Source organism: Sprattus sprattus (genome assembly GCF_963457725.1).
Source record: "Sprattus sprattus genome assembly, chromosome: 13".
Classification (NCBI taxonomy): domain Eukaryota; kingdom Metazoa; phylum Chordata; class Actinopteri; order Clupeiformes; family Clupeidae; genus Sprattus; species Sprattus sprattus.
In genome coordinates this window covers 19,348,384-19,367,226 of record NC_137911.1, presented here as the reverse complement: position 1 = coordinate 19,367,226, position 18,843 = coordinate 19,348,384, and the positions used below count along the sequence as shown (strand labels likewise).

At 46.6% G+C, this 18,843-nt stretch overlaps 1 protein-coding gene across 1 annotated transcript in view; it reads left to right on the top strand.

Annotated features, from left to right (window-relative positions):
- Positions 1–18,843, top strand: part of aqr (aquarius intron-binding spliceosomal factor) — a 75,022-nt gene that overhangs the window by 16,315 nt on the left and 39,864 nt on the right. Inside the window, 11 exon segments of the mRNA XM_080850206.1 lie at positions 2,778–2,898; positions 3,616–3,757; positions 3,958–4,136; positions 5,136–5,303; positions 7,925–8,094; positions 9,859–10,100; positions 10,235–10,405; positions 11,538–11,607; positions 14,900–15,010; positions 16,761–16,793; positions 16,795–16,871. Of these exon segments, the coding sequence (XP_080706332.1) occupies positions 2,778–2,898; positions 3,616–3,757; positions 3,958–4,136; positions 5,136–5,303; positions 7,925–8,094; positions 9,859–10,100; positions 10,235–10,405; positions 11,538–11,607; positions 14,900–15,010; positions 16,761–16,793; positions 16,795–16,871 (1,484 nt within the window).

The window sequence follows — 18,843 nt, the reverse complement described above, 5'->3', positions numbered from 1 at the left end:
CACACACACACACACACACACACACACACAGGCACGCTGTCCTAAACATGACCTGCTTGGCTCTTAATTATACTCTCTGCTTCCCCTCTGAACGACCAGGGGAAAGAGGCTCATAATTAACATTGGGTTTTGTTGAAGCCAATGTCAGTCCCTTGATTTGAGCACCATGCATTGCCTTGAGCCACACACACTCACCTACACACACACACACACACACACACAGTCAAAGACTTACTTGCATACACCCACCCTGCCTCATACACACACACCCTCTCCCTGTCTACACACACACACAGTCATAAAATCTCAATGATTAGGCCTTCGTTATGCTTATTAGCCGTGGGCTGTGTAGAATAGAGGACTCATAATTGGGCTTGAAAAGGCTCACTCTTATTAAATCATTTGGTCCAATTTGGATGACCCCTCCAGGAGGGTTTCAGCAGCAAGACACAATTTGTTCTCCGCAATCTTGAGCTGTTCTTCCTCTCCCAGCTCATATCTCCCAGAGAGTATTTTAATACCAGAGAAAAGTTATTTTAGAAGTTATTACATATGTGCACATTACAAAAAAAAGTGGAAGTTTGCCGAGTCCAAAGAAATTGCTCAGATGACGTTCCCAGAAGCTGAAACGCACACACAAGCACGCACGCACGCACGCACGCACGCACGCACGCACGCAGATGGATTCTGTGGGAGAAAAGGAGCAGGTCATCTCTTACGCCAAGCGCATCACATCCAAAGGTGTGGGGTTTATTTTCACACATTATCATTCTCATCTCGGCAATTCTCTGGGGATCTCTCTTACGCACACACAAAAACACACTTGCACACAAGCAAGGCTACACACACACACACACACACACGCACACACGCACACACACGCACACACATGCAGGGGTATACAGACACATAAGCATTTACTTTGCAAGCACACCAGATTTCGGGCAAAGGATAAGACTGTGTGTGTGCATGCGTGTGTGTGTGAGAAGGTGATGAGTGATGACTTCATCTATTTCTCAATGAATCTCTGACCTATTCTTTCTATTATAGAGTTATCGGTTCTCCTTTCTCAATTCAGTTCAAATGAGCTTTATTAGTATTTTTTTGCATTGCCAAAGCATAGCATTTAAACACAAGGTTCATATAAAGAATACAATGCACATGGATGTGTGTGTGAAGTATGTTCTTGCATGGTGTTTGCACTGGTGTGGATGGTGATGTGGATGGGGGTGGTGTGTGTGTACATGTCTAAATTGTCCCTGGCTCAATGGTACAGCAAGAGAAAGATAGGCAATACCTCCAGCTCCCCTACATTTTGGAACCCAGAAAGTATGCTAGCAAGCCTGTTGGACTAGGTGTTTCATTTTTTTTTATATGTCTCACAGTGACGGAGAGAGTGCAGCTCCGTCTCAACCTCACCTATCATACAGTGACCACATATACTCTGCTCTCTTGGCGACCATGATTTTCTTAGTCTGCCTTTTTTCGTTTGGCTAGAATGTGGGTTCTGGATTTTGTGCTGCATTGAAGTGCAGGGTGTCTCTCCCTCCCGTTCTCTCTGTCTCGTTCTTTCTCTCCTCTGCAGGTAATCTCTCCCTCTCTCCCTGCCCTCTGTCTGGAAGTCTTTACTCTCGCTCTCTCTTTCTCTGATGGATACTCTCCATGCTCAGGGACTCTGTTCACCCCCTTCTTATTTCTGTTCTCTATTTTGTTCTCTCTCTTTACCTCTCTTATCCTTCTCTCTCTCTCCATCCTTTCTCTTTCCTTATTTGTATTCTTCTCTTTTTTCTCTCTCTCTTTACCTCTCTTCCCGTCCATTTCCCTTCATTTTCTTCCTCTATTATTTTCTCTCTTACTCTCTTTCTCTCTCTCTCTCTCTCTCTCTCTGTATCCCTTTCTCTCCTATTACATTTGCATGGAGTCACTTTGCATACTGGAAGCCGACAGTCACTGGAAACTGCTCTCAGTGTCGTCCGTGTACGCATGCATCATTTTACAAACATGCTCCCATGATGCCGTTCACTAAGTGGACGCATCCGCCATTTTTAGCACACACTCTCCCATGATGCACTGCAGACACAGAATGCACGTGTCATTTCACACACATGTTCCCATGATGCATTGCACTTAGTGAACGACGCATGCATCATTTTACACACATGCTCCCAAGATACTTTAATGAAGGTACCGTTTTTAATCTCATGATTCATGACATTCTGTGAATGCATGCACACTTTGCACACGTAGGGGGGTCACAAGAAGGCCGATGGTGTCTCATTACAAATGATTTTAGTGTAGGGCAGCAGAGAGCAGTGTGTGCAAGATCTGTGTGTGTGTGTGTTTGTGTGTGTGTGTGTGTTGTGTTGTGTTTCTGTGTACCCCAAGTATTACTGACGTGCTTCAGTCCTGTTTTCATCTCCACTCAAATATCTGCCAGCTGCCAGCACAGGAAGCACTTCAGACACCTCAAAAAAACTGCAACGAACACAAAGAAAACACTGATAAATGGCTTAAATGTGATGACAATGGAGTTGCTGCAACAAGGAAGCGCTGCGTGGCCTACTTTAGAGGGCTGTGAGGACGGGCTGATCCAGGGGAGCGGAGTGCTTCTGCTGTTAGGAGCAGGAGGATAAGCCTTTGATAGGTGGACCGGCTTTTGGGTACTGGGGTTGGAGGTGTTGTGATGATACTAGGACAGTCATTCATTAACCCAATTTCAACCCTTTTCTCTTCCTACGCACACACAAACACACACACACACACACACACACACACAGGTGTCACGCCATGAGCGGAGGATCTCCCAAATCGAGCAGCTGAACCAGATGCCTCTGTACCCGACGGAAAAGATTATCTGGGATGAGAACATCGTACCCACTGAGTACTACTCTGGTGAAGGTGGGTGTGGACACAGTGTGCAGTCACGGGAATGGAAACACGTGCACACACACACACACATACACACACACACACACACGCACAAATAAAACAGAACTACACATTTAGATCCATAACAACTCCCTTAAGTCACACACACACACACACACACACACACACACACACACACACACACACACACACACACATACACACACACACACACAAATCCAGAACTGCGCATATAGATCCAAAACTTCACATTTACATCCAGAACTCTCTTCGCACTTCTCCACACGCACACACATTTTCACGAGCTCTCTCGATAGAATCTCTTGCTGCCTCAGCCAGCCATACAATTTATCTTCCTCTCTGTCACACACACACACAACCACACTCATCCTCTTTCAGGGTTCGCTGTGTTAGCGAGACCGATCCTTATCTGGCTAAAGTTCTGGTCTGCCAGTAACACCACAGCTCCATTTAAGTGTGTGGAGATAGCAGGGTGGAGCTGCCAGATCAGGCCAGAGATCCATTTTAAACTCAACTCTGATGTGTCTAACCAGCCGATAAGGCAGAACACGCCTGGCTGCAAAAACAAATGCCATCCACACTGAAGTGTTGGTTCATGCTGTAAGCAAAGCCTTGTGTAAAAACCCTGTGTGTGTCTGTGTGTGTGTATGTATGTGTGTGTGCATGTTGGGGCATATGTTTGTTTGTCTGTGTGCACGTGTCTAGGTTGTCTAGCGCTGCCGAAGCTGAACCTGCAGTTCCTGACACTGCATGACTACCTGCTGAGGAACTTCAACCTGTTCCGCCTGGAGTCCACCTATGAGATCAGGCAGGACATTGAGGATGTGGTGTCCAGAATGAAGCCATGGTATGCTATCAGTCATCAGACCTGACTTAATGTTGGTGCAAATGTTGTTTTTACTGTAGTTGCAGCTGTTATTGTTGTAACTGTAGTTGCAGCTGTTACTGGGGTTACTGTTGTTGCAGCCTAGAATAATAGTGTTGCAGTATTTAATCTGTGTGTGTGTGTGTGTGTGTGTGTGGTGTGTGTGTGTGTGTGTATTACAGGCAGTCTGAATATGGTGGTGTGGTTTTTGGCGGTTGGGCTCGTATGGCTCAGACCATCATGGCCTTCTCCATCGTGGAGGTGGCCAAGCCCAACATTGGCGAGGGCTGGCCAGCACGTGTCCGCGCCGACATCACCGTCAACCTCAATGTGCGCGATCACATCAAGTCCGAGTGGGAGGGTGAGTCCTTCCCATCATGCACCTCTGTCAAGCCACCAGGAAATGAGCTTTATGTGACCCTATAAACCTTGGACACATTTTTTATTTGTCCTCATGAAGGCTCAGTCCACAGCTCATCCTTGACCTCCCCTGAGGTTCATTTAAAGCTTCATTTATCACCAATGAAATTGCAAATATTTCACTATAATCTGCCTAGAGTTTGTTGGCCTTTTTTATGTGTCTTGATTTGTGTTGCTCTTTAATACGATGACAATCAGAAAATGATTATAACTGTAATGCTCAATGATATTTTTTGCAAAATCACCTTTAACATAATTGCATGTGAGACAGGTCTTATGGATTGATCTGAGGTATGGATTTTAGTGTAGCTGTTTCTCAGTCCCGCCTTGTTTAACGGTTGACCTTCAGAATTCCTGATTGTGCAGGATTAAGCATTCAGCTCCTGTGAGACACTGAGAGATGGCACCATTTATCTTGTTATCTTGACAAATATTTCTATATCTATATTTCTATAGTTTATGTACATATAGGATAAAACCTGTTCACTGTTAGAAGTTACTACTTGCAGAGTGGACATTGGTCGCTACTATCACTACAAAAAAATCGCAGCAAAAAAAACAAGAGGCCATGTGTAGTGGCTTTCCTGGTATAATTAGAGCTTCATGTTTTAAACATCAGTACGTGCTGACGGAGCTCTTCTCTCTCTTTTCTCTTTATCCCCCTCTCCTTCTTTCCTCCTCTCCTCTGTTTTCTGTTTCTTCTCATCCCCTCCTCTCCACCTCTGCTCTGGCCTGTCTGATATTTCTCCTTCTCACTCCACCCTCCTCTTTCTCCCCCCCCCCCCTTCCCCCCCTCTCTGCTATTCCCTCTGTCCGCCCATCTTCTTCCTCTCTTCTCTCTCTCTCTCTCTCTCTCTCTCTCTTCTTCCCTTCCTCTCTTCTCCTGCTTTTCCCTCTCTCTTTTCTTCCTCTCTTCCCCCCTCTCTCCCGCCCTCCTCAGGCCTGCGTAAACATGACGTGTGTTTCCTGGTGACTGTGCGGCCCATGTTGCCGTACGGCACACGCTTCGACCGGCGCCAGCCCTTCGTGGACCAGGTGGGGCTGGTGTACGTCCGCGGCTGCGAGGTGCAAGGCATGCTGGACGACAAGGGGCGTGTCATCGAGGAAGGTGAGGAGACTCTTTCCCCGCATTCATCACTTCCTATCACAGAAGCAGACATTCCACTTTTCCCTTCTAAAGCACAAAGCGTTCTAATGCTTCAGACCAGAGTCCAGCCTTTAAGCCCACAGAATTTCACCAAAACATTTCCTGGTAAAACCACAGCTCTGCATCTTCCCTCCCAAATGGCTTGGGTCATTAAGTGATGTAAGACTACCCTTTGTACCCTTCCATTCCCCTCTGAAATATGAGCGTATCACATGTGTGATGCTGTAGTCTCCTATCTGTGTGCAGTGCAGCGGGGCTGCCTCCTCCTCTGGGCTCTGGATCAAGAGCAAAAACACTGTGTCCTGAGGAAGGAACCAGGAGTGTGGAGTAAGCCTGTAAGCTTGGCTGGAAACGGCCTCCACCACCTCCAGCAGATCAATAGCACTGAGATCAATAAAGGCAACACGCTACGGATGTAGCCCCTGAAACGGGCCTTTGCAGCTAGAGGAAGTCTCATCCGAATCCTTTCCTGCTGTTTGCTTCAAACAAATCGAATTCTAGAAACAAGTCGTAATTCAAGACATCTGCATAACACATACATTGCTGGAATGTGATGTTTAGTTATTTGTACACAGTATAGAAGGTCTGAATGTTTGTGGTGTGTGTGTGTGTGTGTGTGTGCATGCATGCGTGTACACGTGTGTGTATTTGTGTGTGTGTGTGTGTGTGTGTGTGTGCACGTGTGTGTGTGTGGCTGTTCGGAAGATGAATTTGCAGACAACGCACTTCCCACCAGAGTAATGGGGTGTCAGAGTAATCACCCTCATTCTGTCTTGCCAGTGCAGTCAGACCACATCCAATTAGGAGACCACCTCTCTGCTTCAGTGTGTGTGTGTGTGTGTGTCATAGTGAGTGTTTGTGTTTTAACTGGATTGTGCCTCATTTTATGTGTGTGTGTGTGTTTGACATGCATCTTGATTAAGTGTGTGTTGCATCTTGTGTCTTGTTTATTTTTTGTGCAGTCTGCATGTTTGTGGTTTGGTAGCTTTATGTGTTTTTTTTATTAGTGTGTGTGTGTGTGTGTGTGTGTGTGTGTGTGTGAGACAGAGAGTGCGAACAACAGCTAGTATGCTGAGGATACACAAGAGTAGGATACCTATTTCAGCATGCATTTTAAAAATAGCCCCATCAGCTTGCATCTCCTTCATGAAGGAGGGCTTGTCTGGCCATGTCTACATAGTACACACTTCCTTAGCACCCACTTCAATGCACACTCCTTGTTCCCTAAATAGTACACACTTCCTTAGCACTCTCCATTCACACTTCCACAGTACCTGCTTCTAAAGAGCCCAATTCCATGCATACTAGCATTGTAAAGTACTTTGAATAACCAATGTTTATGAATGGTACTCTATAAATAAATTTGCCTTACACACTGCGATATTATCCACGGCAATGTATACTACTTACTTTGTATTACGTACTTAAATGCATACTGTACATTTTCTAACATACTACATACTGAGAACATCCCTACACAATAGTCACTTCACTACATACTATACACCTTACTCATGGTTCAATACAAAAGAACAATACTCTGAATAAGTGCTGTGTGCGCGACTGCGCGCGTGTTTTGTATGAGTGTGCTAATTGTGGGGTTGGTATCTAAAGCTGGCAGTTAAAAAAAAAAAGAGAGAGAGCTTTGTTTAGAGTGTAATTCTCCCAGCAGGGCAGCACAGTATTGGTCGCCCTTTGGTGCGTACCAGCCTTGGCACAGCGGAGACCACAGGATCAGAGCAAAATACGACCCTCTGCTCTCCCACATCCCCCTGGTGTGGCTCTGTGGGCCCCAAACCCACACTGCATTTGAGTGGACGGATTTGGAGCACCGTGAGGGGGGTGTGGGGTTCCGGCTGGTGGATTTGGGTTGGCATAAGATGGATGAGAGGGCGGCTTAAGGTTGGCACATGATGGGTGAGGGTGGCCCGGTGGGGTTTAGGAGGGGCATCTATGGATTGTGGGTGACACCTAAAGAATAGGGTTTCACCCACGCAGGGCCCAGAGTGCAGCCGTGTGGAGCATTCCTAGTAAATCTTTAGGAAAGGCCAATCCCCTCTCTGGGAGTCCCCTCTTTGCGGTTACAGGTGAGAATCCTACATTGGGTTCCGTTAATCCTTGGTTGGGATTAGGGGGCTAAGCAGTTTTGGCCGCCCTGCTGGGGTTGCCACAGCACTGCGTGTGGGTGAGTGTGTGATTGTGTGAGTGTGTGAGTGTGTGTGTTTGGGTGTGTGAGTGTGTGAGTATGTGAGTATGTGAGTGTGTGAGTGTGGGTGTCCCACTCTTTTTTTTTTTCAGAAACCCCACTGCCTGCTGCTTCTCACTGGTCGTACCACTAAACTATTCTCCCATCCCTAAATAAATGATCACAGAATTCCTTCTTAAAAGTGAGCGCGTCTCACAAGCCTTCCACTGGGGGACCTCAGGCGTAGCAAGGCTGCTCTGAGATTCTGTTTAATAATATTAAAGTAATTTGTTCCTTGCATTGAGACCTGTGAGATTTTACCCAAAACAGTTTTTCTCGTCAGTGTTAGAAGAGGATGTGGTTCTCACCGCTCATTGGCTCTGGTTTTTATTTCAAGGTCCGGACCCGAAGCCCAAGCTGAGGGGAGACTCCAGAACCTTCCGGGTTTGGCTGGACCCAAACCAGTACCAGCAGGACATGACCACCAGCATCCAGACTGGAGTGGAGGATCCGTACGAGACCTTCAACATCATCATGCGCCGCAAGCCAAAGGAGAATAACTTCAAGGTTGGTTACGGAGGGACACATCCCCCTGCCACCGCTGGACACACACACACACACACACACACACCCACCCAATCCCCTGATCCTCTACTTCACTCTTCGCATCCCAAGTCTGCTCCCCAAAGTTCATAACCCCTTGCCACCGGAAACACACACACACACACACACACACACTTTGAGTGATAAATCATGAGTGGCTCAAATGAAGCTGCTGGGAGCTGTTGAGGGGAATTACCACAAGCTCAAGGCTCCTGATGCCATCAGCCCCACCCGCCCTGAAAAACACACACACACACACACACACACACACACACACACACACACACACACACACACACACACACACACACACACACATACACATACCTTTTCTGAGTGACCTTGTGCTGAAGGGGGCCTCCACCCACTCAAACAGACATGCAAACACACTGAGTGACCTTGCACTGCTGTGACACACACACACACACAAACACACACACACACACACACACACACAGACATTTCTCTCACTGATATAAGCAGAATCTGCCTGCATGACCTTATCCCGTTACAGTCTTTAAGAACTGACCTCACCACACACACACACACACACACACACACACACACACACACACACACACACACACACACAGATCAGGTTACACTCTTTAAGAAGATGTCCTGACAGCAGATATGTTGTACTCCACTGTCCTTGTCCTCTCTAAGGCTGCTTTGTAATGGATAAATGCATTTCTCTCGCTCTCTTTCTCTCTGTCCGTTTCCCTCTCTCTTCTCTCTCTCTCTCTGGTTCTTGCAATTGTCTCTTTCTGTATGAGAACACTCAACTGGGTAATTTCGAAAGGTTCTTGCCAAGCCTCTTTTTTGTTTAAAAGTTGAACAGTCGGCGAAGAGACGGCTGCTTTTAATGTTACCTCACTGCTGTCTGCTCATTCCAGATAATGGAGGGAATGATCAAAGGCTCCAGGTCTAAAATAAGCAGAGATGCCTTTTATTAATAGCAGACAGGCGTGAGGCTGGAGAGGCTTTGGGTCTCTGGTGAATCTCGATGAAAATAATGCCCTTGAGAAGATCCTTAAAGGGTGCTGTGATGGAGGTAGACAGCTCCTCAAAATTAGGAAGAGGTTTTTTTTTTCTTCTTCTTCTTCTTCTTCTTCTTAAAGTACCACACAGGTTCGGGCAGTGGAATTTCCTGCAGTCTCCATGGCGATGAGACGTGCTTAGTAACCTTTGGGTTTATCTCATAGAGCTGGTCAAAATTTGTAATTTGATGGCCACTTCACAGTGGTGTTCCTCAGGGAGAAATCTGTCCCTCTCCTTAACTCATTAGTGTCTGCAGTACTGGTCGTCATCATTACCTCATCATCCATTAAGTTAAAAACCATCAAGTAAAAGTAGCCAAATGAGCAAGCTCATTATGGTTTGTTTATGAAAGTGGCAATATTCGATACAAATTTGGCATAAATCTAAAGACTATCTAAATATGTTTCAATCTGCTGCATTGAGGTGTAATCTCATAACTGCATTAGTTATTAATAATATAACTCTCATGGTCTTTTCAAAGTGCTCAAAGGCCCATTGGCTAAGATGAAAATCACAAAAGCATCATGAGGTTTATATATTTATTTATTTATTTATTTTGTGGAATTCTGAAGAGATTTAATATTTGTATCCTCATTGCACCTGTTGTTACATTCTGGAATGGCGTGATTGTTTGTCTTCGGTTCTCCTTGTGTTCCCGTAATCTCATCATGTTCTATCTGTGAACAGGCTGTGCTTGAGACCATCCGAAACCTGATGAACACGGAGTGTGTCGTCCCCGACTGGCTCCACGACATCATCCTTGGTTACGGCGACCCGGGCAGCGCCCACTACTCCAAGATGCCCAATCAGATCCCATCGCTGGACTTCAACGACACCTTCCTGACCCTAGACCACCTCAAAGCCTGTTTCCCTGGACACCAGGTCAAGGTCACAGTGGACGACCCAGCTCTCCAGGTTCCACCCTTCAGGTCAGGAGGTCAAATGTCAGGAGAGGGGGGGGGGGGGTGGGGGTCACAGTTGGTGCAATAAATCACACACTTCACAAACAAGAATAACAGATTCTGTGTCTTAACCACTGTCTGTGATGTCTTTCCATATTTAGAATCACGTTCCCAGAAAGCAAGACTTCACAGCAAGCTAAAGGGAAGAAAAGAAAGGCCGATCAGGATGAGCCTAAAGAGGAGGAAGGGAAGAAGGAGGAAGATCGCACGCTGGTGGTAGAACCTCATGTTATCCCTAATCGTGGGCCATACCCCTACAACCAGCCAAAACGGTAGGCATCATCACTCCCGTACAAGTACATCATAAACCATGTTCATCCTTGTGCAAGCATGGATCCTAGCTCCTATAACTAGAACAAAGGTTTGCCCTAGGGTTGGTGGCTTGCATCCGAGTAGCTAACCAGGGGGTTGAACTAAATAGTTAGTACAGATACAGTCAGTGCAGGTGTGGATCAAGAGGGTTGAGGTCAGGAGGTCACGCCAGGTCAAACTGAGGAGGGGTTGGAGGTCGAGCTTTTGTGAGGAGCTCAGTGTTTACAAACACAAAGTTTATCTCCGGTTCAGCTCCCTGTCACTCAGGTTATCAACACACACACACACACACACACACACACACACACACACACACACATACGCACACATGTGAACACGAACACAATGCCCCCCCGTTAGTTCTCATCACACTCTGCTATCGCCACAGGCGCAAAGTCAACCACCTGCCTTTTGTTGCCTACCAAATACTTTTGTTGAACACACACACACACACACACACACACTATCACACTATCACACACATGGTTTAGCATACTTACATAAGTAGGGAACCCTCAGGTGAGGGGGTATTTTGGTATTTGGAGGGGTAATAGAAGCAATCTGGAGGGCACATCTAAAGTGAACCTCACAGGAGTTGAATTTATTGTTTCAAACACACACACACACACACACACACACACACACACACAAAACCACATGCTCTTCAAACCTGTTTACACCCTTCAACCCCTTTAGGAGTGTTTGCCACCGACTACAAAACTTTGTTTTTGTCAAACACTTTGTCTTTTCATCTCCTCCCCCCATTCCAAAGCCGCTGGCTTGATCTCCTCTACTTCACACACTCAACACAACTATCCGACAATCAACTTGTGTCAGTCAGGCATTGTAATTCAACCAGATTCCTTCCAGACACCTTTGAACTGAGCTCCTCTGATGCCCTTTGATGTGGAGGTTCATTAATACGCCCAAAGGGGTATTTCCTGGCGGGGGAATTAAAGCTGACAGCTCCTGTGTTGATGGGTGGTGGGGTGGTTGGGGGTTCATGTCTTTATGAGCTGCCCGAATGTGTTAAATGCTGCGTGTTTATCGAGCTTTGTGAATATTAATGGCCGCTTTGCTCTGCGTTTACAGGAACACCATCCCCTTCACGCCAACGCAGATCGAGGCCATCCGAGCCGGCATGCAGCCTGGACTCACCATGGTAAGAGCCAGACAGAAACACCCCACTGTTTGATTTGGCTCTGAACTCACTTCTGACCAAGTCATTTATAAACTCTGATCACTGTTCAGATCATCACGGTCATAGCTGTTTGTTTACTGTGAAGTTTCAGAGATGAGCTCATGTCAATGTCAGATGATTCAGTCCACTCTTTGAATCAGCCATATGCTCTCCACTTCTCAGATCTTTATGGTTCATTATGTTAGATTCAGAGATAAGCCATCACTGTTTGATTTAGTGATACATCCACCCCTATTCAGTTTGGTTATAAAGTGCCAACTCCCCACATCTCAGTTCAGTCATTACAGTAAGATCAACCTCTACAACTGTTTGATTGGGTTATAAACTAATTGTTAGATTCATCCATAAAGCCACCACTATGGTACAGAAGGACACAGCCATAACAGCCATAGTACAGTGCACAGGTAGAGGCCTTGAACCAACCACTGCTCAGTTCAGTCATAAGGCTACAATTGTTACTTAACTCCCTGTTGTTCGATTCAGTCATAAAATCCCCACTGTTCGAAAAGGGTTTTTAACTCAATTGTCATTGGATTCGGTCATAAACCACCAATGTACAGTTCAGCCATAAATCCACCTCTGTTTGATTCACTTACAAGCTCACCACTGCATAAATTGGTCATAAGCTCACCACTGTTCGATTCAGTCATAAACCCGCTCATTGCTCCCTGTAGCTATAAAACTGCAGTTGTGGAATCAGTCATTGGGTTACCGCTGGAAGCTCCTGGTCCTGGACCTGTGTCCTGGTCGCTTTTAAAGGCTTACTCCGTGTTGTATGGATTATTGCTCGCATGAAATTTAGTAGAACAGTGATTTTCTAATGATCATGGAAATGGATCGCTGTTTTAAATTTTCTTGGGCAAAAATCCTTCTCGTGTCGTGTGTTGTCCTGTGCTGTCTAGAGTTATGGGTTTGTTGGTACCCTTGTTTTAACATACTTGTCCAGTGGCTACCAGTCCATTACTATCATTAGCTAAATAAGTGTGTTTGTGAGTTAGAGATGTTGCAGAAGGCACTCTCTGCAGTCATACCAGTGATTTCATACCACTCAAACTCGGAATATGGAAGTTCTATCCCCTAAGATTAGTGATCCATGCAGCTTTCAGAAACAGCATGGCTGGCATGAGGGAACATGGCATCAGATCTGGTGGATTTCTTACTCATAGCACATCATGTACATGATGCACACCAACTATGCTTGAGTATGATTGATCTCACAATGAGCCTAAGTAAATCACCAGCAAATCTATGGCTACCATTTTGGCTGTATTGTTCTCTCAACTCTGCTCAACGTGTGACTGTATTAAAATATGTTATTCGTGGCTGGCTAGTAGCTTACTTTTTGTTCAACTATTTGTGTTTTAATGCAAGGTGATGGTGTGTTGTACTAGTAGGAGAGTTATGTGACAGCTTTGCACAGCTATAACTTTCACTGCATTGTTTTAAAACTGTTCAGTTTTGTCCACCACACCTCACTACGCATTTCCCAAACTATTGTTAGCAAGTCAAGCGTTGCCAAGCAACTATTACGGTCACTCTGCAGCCAATTTGAGAGGCTGTGGCACATTCATTTGGACACTCACCTGTCTTTACAATGCATGTTGGTTTGTACATTCCCCTTTCCTCTCTCGAAAACGGACAAATGTGACATAATAAAATTGCTGTCTGCAATTTTGCTTTCTCGCTTTGAATTAAAAGAATGTTGACGTCCTACAATTCAACGGTTGGAATATATCAAACATGGAGTGTTCGACCTGATCTAACTCTTATTGTGTTTTTATCGACCATTGCGATCACTTGTTCATTGATCATTGCGATTACTCGTGTGTGCGTGTGTGTGTGTGTGTGTGTCCTCTGCTCAGGCCTCTATCTCTCCTCTCATCTGTGTTTCTTTAGTGTTCCTCCAGCTTTTGTAAAGTTGCACTCAGATCCGTGTTCTGCCTTTAAAGAGGGCAGTGCCCTACACGCAGTATAAATCATTCACGAGTGGCCGTGCAGTCCGTGCAAGTGTGTGGCTGTTTTGTTTGACACACAGCGAGAGCTGAAGCCTCCCCAGCACCAGCTCTGCACAGGTTGCGTGTGTGTTCTCATCACGTGTGCTTTTTAAGTTGCGTGTGGTTTCACTGTGTGAGTATTCGTGTTTGCATCCTTGACTCAGCACGAATCTGCCAGGTAGCCCATAAGCTGATGGGCATTGTGTGGTGTGTGTTTGTTTCCATCACGTGTACCTCTAGATTGAAGGTTGCGTGTGTGTGAGATAGATAGACAGACAGACAGACAAAAATAATGTGTATGTGTGCTAATCTGTAACTTTGCATGAGACTCCCAGGTAGCCACAAGGTGATTTGGTATCATGTGTCATCTGCTTTAAAAATTCTGTGTGTCTTCAAAGTGTGCGAATGTATCCATGACTGGCTCTGGCAGGTAGCCTACAAGCTAGGTGCGTGTGTGTGTGTGTGTGTGTGTCTGTGTGTCTGTGTGTGTGTGTGTCTCCATGCCCTTGTATGATGCCCGTCAGCTTGTGAGCTACCTGGTAGATGTGCATGGAGTTGCCAGGGTTACGCTGGATGTCGTTGATAAAGACCAAGCCTCTCATCTTCCCTGGGAGCGCCCGTCTTTCAGTACCAGATGAGCTGGCCCTAACGAGAGTCCAATTCGAGTGGGCGTGCCCCCTCCTCCACTGTTCGTGTCCTTTCACAGCGATCACTCGTCCTTGGCTTTGTCCCGGTCAGGCTGACCTGACTTGCCAACAATGATCCTGTGCCCCCTGTTCCCCCCCTGCACACACCCCCACCGCCCCACTCACCCGCGCTGAGCTTGTCCTTTTCACTGAGCGGGGAGGAGGGCAGAGAGACAGCTGATGGCAGAAAACAGTAATTTGGTAGACAGCAAAGGGCTTCTGAGCGAGACAGAGCGATGGAGAGAGAGAGAGATGGAGTGAGAGAGATGGAGTGAGAGAGATGGAGAGAGAGAGAGGAGGAGAGAGAGAGAGCGAGCGAGCGAGCGAGAGTTGCTGTCAGGAGTACTGTGTTTTACATGCACCACTGCAGTCATGTTGTTTTTCTTTTTTATGCTGGGTTATTTAACTGACAACCTCTTTCTCTTTGTCTCCTCTCTGTGTACTCTCTGTTCCTCCTCTCCTCTACCTCCTTTTATCATCTACCCCTCCATCACTAACTCTCTCTCTCTCTCTCTCTCTCTCTCTCTCTCCCTGTCTCTCTCTCTCTCCCCTTCTCTCCATCACTGTTTCCAGGTTGTTGGTCCTCCTGGTACGGGTAAGACTGACGTCGCGGTGCAGATCATCTCCAACATCTACCACAACTTCCCCGAGCAGAGGACCCTCATAGTTACCCATTCCAATCAGGTATGAAAACACACACCCACACACACACACACACACACACACACACACACAGTTATCATACACACATACGCACAGTTAAAGTACACAAAAGCGCACAAATCTGTGTCCTCACAAATCACATTATTTATATATATTACACTCCCTGATATAATCAATTAAATTAGGGAATGATTCTCTCTCTCTCCACTTATCATCTACACCTCCATCACTCTCTCTTGCTCGCTGTTTCCCTTTCTCTCTCTCTCACACACACACACACACACACACACACACACACACACACACACACACGCACACATGCACACACGCACACACATGCACACAAACACCTGCTGTGGTCTGCCTTCCAGGAGTCATTGCTGTGGCTTTCTGGCTGCCCTTTCTGTCAGCTTTGCTCAGTGGCTATGTCTGCCTTTCGTGAGCTCTAAAATGTAGGTGTGTGTGTGTGTGTGTGTGTGTGGGTGTGAGTGTGAGTGTGAGTGAGCTGTGTTGCTGGGACAAGTGCCTTAGCCACATTGCCTGCAGGGGACAATGACAATCTGGGCCACAACTGCTGCAGATCAGCCAAATAAATTCCTCACACAGTCACATGGCTAACATCACACACACACACACACACACACACACACACACACACACACACACACACACACACACACACAGGAAACACTGCCTTGCTGCCAACTGAGGGTTGGATTTTTAAGCAAAACCGTGCTGGCTGTGAGCCTGCTGTGTGTGTTTGTGTGTGTGTGTGTGTGTTTTCTTAAAAGGCCGCTTTTGAACTAGATTTTCCAAACTGAAGTGCTGAGAGCTGTTTCTTTTTACTGAAATGAGGTCCAGGCTCTCTCTTTTAAACACTCACATTTTCATACTGTGTGTGTGGGTGTTTGTAATCATGTGTGATCAGCTTTGCTGTGTGTGTGTGTGTCTGTGTGTGTGTCTGTATGTGTGTGTGTGTGTGTGTTTCAGCCTTGCCATGGTTTAAACATGTGTATTCTTTTACTCGTCCAATGGCTCTTTCTCCCATTCGTGCACCACTGCCAAATGAAGGCTTTCGTTTAAATAAGTTTGTGAGGTAGAGGCAGGTCGCTCTCTGCTGGCATACCTATCACCACTCTACAAAATCGATTCGCGAGATATACCCCCAAAGATTTGTGATTCAAGTGGCTTCTAGAAACCGCATTGGTGGCACAAAGGGCCATTGCTTCAATTAAAAAGGGGTGGGTGCTGTTTCTTACCCCTGCCAAAACCACATGGGGCTCTGACATGCCACCGGGGTTACAGTGCTGAAAGCAGGAGTGTCATCAGAGGTGGTGATGAGTGTGCACAACTCTCAGGTCGGTGATTGGTTGCTGGCAGTGAGTGCTAGATGCTGATTGGTGGTTGGCAGGAAGTGGTGAAAGGTAATTGGTAGTTCACTGTTGACGTGTAGTTGGCAGCGGTCGCCCCGTGTTATCTAGTGACACGGTGCCAGTCGGGAGTAAATAACACTGCCTGGCTGTCAACAGAGCCATAAAATGCATCGGCATGTGTCACATCAATACACACACACTCTCACACACACACACACACACACACACACATCCTGAGGCAGATAAGAGCCTGTCCAGGCTCCTATTTAGTGTGTGTGTGTGTGTGTGTGTGTGTGTGTGATGGAGAGAATCTGAGATATGACATTAGTTTTGATGTGGGGTTGCATTTGCAAATGTGTGTTTGTTAAATGTGTGTGTTTAAAATGTGTGTTGTTTAGGCTCTGAACAGCTGTTTGAGAAGAATCATGGCCCATGGACATAGATGAGCGCACCCTCCTGCGTATGGGTCACGGAGAGGAAGAGCTAGAAACTGAGAAGGATTTCAGCAGGTGACACACACACACACACACACACACACACACAGACACTCAAAAACATGAATTGCATACAGACTTGCATAGTCTTGAACTCCAACACGCAGGCATGCATACATACAACATGAACACATGCACTGTTTTGCATACCACACACACACACAACACACACACTAAACACCAATCACACATTCACACAATCGACACACACACACATACACACGCACGCACACAGTGACTTATGATCAGCTGTCCTCACATATAATTAGCCAATATAATTAGCCAAACACAGAGGGCAGCAGAGTCACTCAATCCCCTCACGGACCCGGTGGGCAATGTGTTTTGTCATAATATGGCCACTTATAGGCTGCACGCGCACGCACAGACGCAGACGCAGACGCAGACACGAGTCAAGTCGGGTCTAAAGCAAACAGTCAATCATAGGCAATCCTCATCCCCTCAGATGCATTATACATGTGTAATATGCACTTCTGACTAAGTGGTTGTAGAATACCTGACTGCACTAGCGGTCTTTCAAGGCTATCCTGGCAAACATTTGACAACCATAACATGCTGCAGTAAGATGTGTTGTGTGACCTTGCATGGAGGCCTCTTTATGGCCTGCTTAATGGTTCCTAAGGCCCTTGTAGGACTGTTAGTTGTTGTTGAGATAACATCTGCAAAGAGACTTCCCTTGTCTCTGTGCCGTAGCTGCTGGTTCACACTCTGCAGAGTCCTCACACACCTACCAGACGCTTATCAGTATGCACACCCACACTCACACCGCTACTGGAGCTCCTGAATTATTTTGTCCTCATTTTCAGATTCATCTTTCTGCAGGACCTCTCTTAGTTACTAGTGCGACAGTGATACTCAGAAGTGTGTGTGTGTGTGTAGGAATGTGTGTGTGTGTGTGTGTAGTGTGTGTTGTGATGTGCGTGCCGTGCATGCTGAACTGTGTGTATGTGACCCTATTCCGTGCTCCCAAGCTCCAGCGATTCTTTATTAGAAAGCAAAGCTGTAAGGGCACGAAGTGTGTGGGGGGGGGGGGGGGGGGTGGGGGTGGGGTGTGGGTTGTGTGTGTGTGTGTGTGTGTGTGTGTGTGTTTAGATCAGCAGTGAACGTGCACGAAACTGGCCTATTGAGGGAGGAAATCGCATTATGCAGATGGGTGAAAGAGAGCAGGGAGAAAGATGGAGATGAGGAGATGAAAAAAGGGAGACAGGGAACGAGATTGAAGTGAGCGAGAGAGGGAGGGAGGAGGAAGAGTAAGTGAGTGAGAGAGAGAGAGGGAGGAGGGAGGAAGAGTGAGGTGAGTGAGATGAGGAGAGGGGAGGAGGAAGAGTGAGGTGAGTGAGTGATGAGAGTGAGAGAGGGGAGGAAGAGGTTGAGTGAGAGAGGAGGAAGAGATGGTGAGGTGGAGGGAGAGAAAGAGTGTGAGAGAGAGGGGTAGGGAGAGAGTGAGTGTGAGAGAGTTTGAGATGGAGGGGAGACCGAGGGAGAGAGAACTCCGAAACAGAATCAGATTCTGAACGTGCCTCACCTTCGAGGCTGGGAAGGAGGAATTTAATTAACGCCGGGGAACATGAAAAATGAAAGCTGCCATCAAAGAAAGTTTACAGAGCAATCAAAACATGTGCCCCCCGCCCCCGCACTCCCCCCCCTCTCTCTCTTGGCCCTTTCTCTGGAGTTGAACACTGCTAAGTCATTAAAGAGGCTGGTCAAGAAAATGGCCCCCCTGATGGCCAGGGCACTTAATTGCACACCGATGCTGCGTTGGGGTTCACGTGTGTGGAACTGATTCCCTGCAAGTTCTTTTTAATTGCACACCGATGTAGGGTTGAGTTCTATGTCTGCGGTCAATGGGCTGGATGAAGTTGTTGGCCCCCCCTCTTGCTTCGAGTGTGTGTGCGTGCGTGCGTGTGTGTTCGAGGAGAGGGCAGTAATTAGAATCTGTAAAGGGTTTACCTCGGGTCCAGTCAGAGGG